The sequence below is a fragment of the Octopus bimaculoides genome, chromosome 11 (genome assembly GCF_001194135.2).
Source record: "Octopus bimaculoides isolate UCB-OBI-ISO-001 chromosome 11, ASM119413v2, whole genome shotgun sequence".
NCBI lineage: Eukaryota > Metazoa > Mollusca > Cephalopoda > Octopoda > Octopodidae > Octopus > Octopus bimaculoides.
In genome coordinates, this window is record NC_068991.1 from 8,325,364 (window position 1) to 8,329,570 (window position 4,207).

The 4,207-nt window shown below is 37.6% G+C and overlaps 1 protein-coding gene across 4 annotated transcripts in view; it reads right to left on the reverse strand.

Moving 5' to 3' along the window:
• LOC106880893 (battenin) overlaps nt 1-4,207 on the reverse strand; it is a 20,654-nt gene that overhangs the window by 1,725 nt on the left and 14,722 nt on the right. For all 4 annotated transcript variants that reach the window (XM_014931052.2, XM_014931053.2, XM_014931050.2 and 1 more), the window contains exons 11-14: nt 3,802-3,854; nt 1,939-2,007; nt 1,630-1,685; nt 670-763 (exon numbers count right to left, since the gene is read on the reverse strand). In XM_014931052.2, the coding sequence (XP_014786538.1) occupies nt 670-763; nt 1,630-1,685; nt 1,939-2,007; nt 3,802-3,854 (272 nt within the window). The remainder of the gene's footprint in view (nt 1-669; nt 764-1,629; nt 1,686-1,938; nt 2,008-3,801; nt 3,855-4,207) is intronic.

Below are 4,207 nucleotides of genomic sequence, written 5' to 3' on the forward strand. Positions count from 1 at the left end.
CGATGCTGAAAAGTTCCTGGCTTTGAGTAAAAGAAAATACAGGAGGATCAATGCTCGTGAAATTAACGTGCAAGTGGCTGAGCACTCCACAGACACGTGTACGCTTAACGTAGTTCTCAGGGATATTCAGCGTGACACAGTGTGACAAAGCTGACCCTTTGAATTACAGGTACAACAGAAACAGGAAGAAAGAGTGAGAGAAAGTTGTGGTGGAAGAGTATAGCAGGGTTCGCCACCATCCCCTGCCGGAGCCTCGTGGAGCTTTTAGGTGTTTTCGCTCAATAAACACTCACAACACCCGGTCTGGGAATCGAAACCGCGATCCTATGACCGCGAGTCCGCTGCCCTAACCACTGGGCCATTGCGCCTCCGCCTATGTGTATATAATCTATAAATCAATTTGGAGAAAAATACATGAAAGACAAAATACAAAAAAAAAAAATAGAAAATAAGAAAGAGAGAATAGGAGGAAGGAGAAGAGAGAAGAAGGATGAAACATTAAAAGCAAAAACAATACAGACAAAAATCATGACAGTAGAGAATATCACTGTCTTGAGTATTTAATTTTTTGGTTCCCGATGTGAAAGGAAAGCATTACTTAAAAAGAATTACTTGAAGACGATAAATGCTGGACAGAAAAAAGTATGAAAAGGAGAATGAAATTTGTACCTGTAGTATAACAGGCAACCAAAGGAATTTCAAATGGAAAAGGTTTACAGATGAGCGGGCAATGAAAACACCAATTTGGTAATCGACTTGATACCTACAAGATATATAAACAAATAAAATAGATCAATAAATCAATACACAATAAAATTGTGAACAAAATAAGCATCACATTTGACAAAGTTATCTGAATGCTGAATGATTTAAGATTGGATTGAATCATTGTTTTGAATTAATTATCACCTGTTTCTCTCTCTCTGTCTCATTCTAACCTTTCATCATCTGACACAAGATCACCTCCTCCAACGACCCCTCCCCACTCAAAAGATTTTTCTGTCTTGCAAGGTACTTGGGTGACCCTGTCAGTGCAGGTGCCACTTAAAAAGCACCCAGTCCACACTCTAAAGTGGTTGGCATTTGGAAGGGCATCCAGCTGTAAAAACCTTGCCTGGTACTTGGTGACCCTGTCAGTGCAGGTGCCACTTAAAAAGCACCCAGTCCACACTGTAAAGTGGTTGGCATTTGGAAGGGCATCCGGCTGTAAAAACCTTGCCTGGTACTTGGTGACCCTGTCAGTGCAGGTGCCACTTAAAAAGCACAAAGTCCACTCTGCTGAGTGGTTGGTGCTAGGAAGGGCATCCAGCTGTAAAAATCCTGCCAAAACAGTCACAGAAGTCTGGTGCAGGCTTCCGCTTGGCTGGCTCCTGTCAAACCATCCCACCCATGCCAACATGGAAGGCGGAAGCTAAACAATGATGATGGTGATGATGCATTATCTTGCAGCTTTGAAATTTTGATGATGTGGTCGTTTATTTTTTGATGTGATTTGTTTGTTTATTATGGTAGTGGAGGACAAACAAAAGCACGCACACACACTATTGATTTCGAGCAAGCTCTGTCTAAAAATACACAGGATTTTGAAAGGGTATTTGAAGAGACAAAAGATCAATAAAAATTGCTCACCATCGATACTGTTCAGCAGATTTTAACCATATTTTGTTGAAATAAAGAAGTTCAAACTGTAAAGACGAAGGGGAAAAAATTAACGCAAATAATTAACTTCCATAATTACTCAGTACATATTATCACCATCAATAGGAGGCGCAATGGCCCAGTGGAGCTTTAGGTGTTTTTGCTCAATAAACACTCACAATACCCAGTCTGGGAATTGAAACCGCGATCCTATGACCGCGAGTCCGCTGCCCTAACTACTGGGCCATTGCGCCTCCATAAGTGAGAATGCAATAGAGGTAAAAAAAATTATTGTCTTACCAATGTTTGATTAATATAATACTCAGCAATATATACCAAACACAATGGTAACATATACTTTACAACTGCCTAAAAAATAGAAAAATGAAAAATATTTTAAACCTGAAGAATCCAGGCCAATATTTAACATAGAAATAGTAGCAAGAATTCCAATATGATTAAGTAATAAGCATAGGCATGGAGGTGTGCTTAGCTTTGCAGCCATGTGGTTTAGGGTTCCATTCCACTGTGTGATACCTTAACCCTTTAGCATTCAGGTTACTTTTTCAAGTGTAATGCTTATTTATTCACATCGATTTGAATTAATCATACATTATTTTGTAGCTTTGAGATTTCAGTGACACGAGTGTTTATTTTCTAGAACAATATTGTAGGGTAAGTGTGAGATGCTGGATCTGGCTAATTTAAATGCTAAAGTGTTGAGCAAATGACTTCTGCCATAGCCTCAAGCTAACCAATGTCTTGTGAGTGGGCTTGTTACATGGAAACTGTATAGAAACCTACTATGTGTGTGTGTGTGTGAGTGTGTGTGTGTGTGTGTGTGTGTTTATTTCCTCTAAGTAATATGTTTTATACTTGATGGTTTCATGTGAAGTCTCATACAAATATCATAGACAAGGTGAGCATAAAAACGATGACAATGACGAATATAGGTATAGGGTGTTCAAAGCATCTCTCTGCAGTAAGTATTTTATTGCAAAAATAAATATTCATAAGATGATATAAGACTGCAAAAGAATATATCAGACTTTACAAGACTTTCAAAAACTTTATAAGAGGTGTTGGAAGTGTCGTCCTTCATTTTCAATACATGTGAGCACCTCCTGGGCTGAATTCACTGTGGAGAGACTTTTTGAATACCTTAGATATTGTACATAGTAGGATATTCTTTTCATACATTAAGAAACACAATTGAGTTCAGCTGACCTTGGTTGTTAACTGGAGCTGGTTTACATAAACAACAAAGGGACTATATATTATACAGGTTGCTTTAAACCTGGCAGGACAACTTTTGTGATGCAGAAGTATAATTGGTTGACCTAGTCTTAGCACATTATTAATGTTTACTTTATAATACCATATCATCTTCATTGCTCAACATCTCTTTATCCATATTGACATGGGGTGGATGAATCCAGAACAGGAACTAACAAGCCACAGGACTACACTGAACCCAAATGTCTGCCTTGGTGTGGTTTCTACAGCTGGATGCCCTTCCTAATGCCAACCACTTTACAGAGGGTACTGGGTAATTTTTTCTTTTTACAAAGCATTAACACTGGTGAGGTCAACAAGTACTTGAAAGACATAAATCTTTAAATTGTTTCAGCTTTAAAGCTGTTGTCATGCTGGGGCATTTAACAAAAAAAGAAAAAAAAGAAAAACTCAACCACACCAGAATATAGTGTTGTGATTAATGATATATTCATGATGACAACAACCAGACCAGAACCCATAGTGGATTGGTCATTGCCAGGGTTAATATCAAAGAGTGGACAGGCATCAATTTTGTTAACTGACAGAGGGCAGCAGCAGAAGAAAGGAAGAGGTGGTGAAATCTGGTTGTGACATCATCAACAAATGCCCAAATGACCACATGGTCAAGGGATAGTAGGAGGAAGAGGAGGATGATATGGAAATGGAAAACTTAAAACTCACAATTTGAATGTACTTAATCTGATATTTTAGTGCCTTGAACATCTATTCGCATTTCCACAATGTTGGAATATCAAAAATATACAAGACGGTGACATTTTACACACACACACACACACACATAGATTCATCTATAGACATGGTGGACATTCAGGTTTTAAACTGCACTTTAAAAAATATTATATATAAACCAGTGAAAGATTTTACCCCAATTCTGACGAGTTTTTCTCTTGTATTAAGCATCAATCTTGGAGGTGATGCTGGAAACAGAAAGAATATTGGTGTTACCATATATATGTATATATATATGTATATATATATATATAAGCATATATTCATTTTAGTGAAGCATTGTGTGGTATTACTTTAAAGAGATTTGTTGCATCAGGCTGGAACAATGCAAGACGGTACAAAGCAAACTACAAAAGGAAAAGGAAACAGAACAAAACAAAATTGTAGGTTTGACCTTATCTGTATATATTTCAGGGATCTGTATATACATATATCATCATCCTTATTTAATGTTCAAGCTTTATGCTGGCATGGGTTGGATGGTTTATCAAGCTCCAATGGATCCAAAGATTGCATTACACTTGATAAAGGAATCTGATAT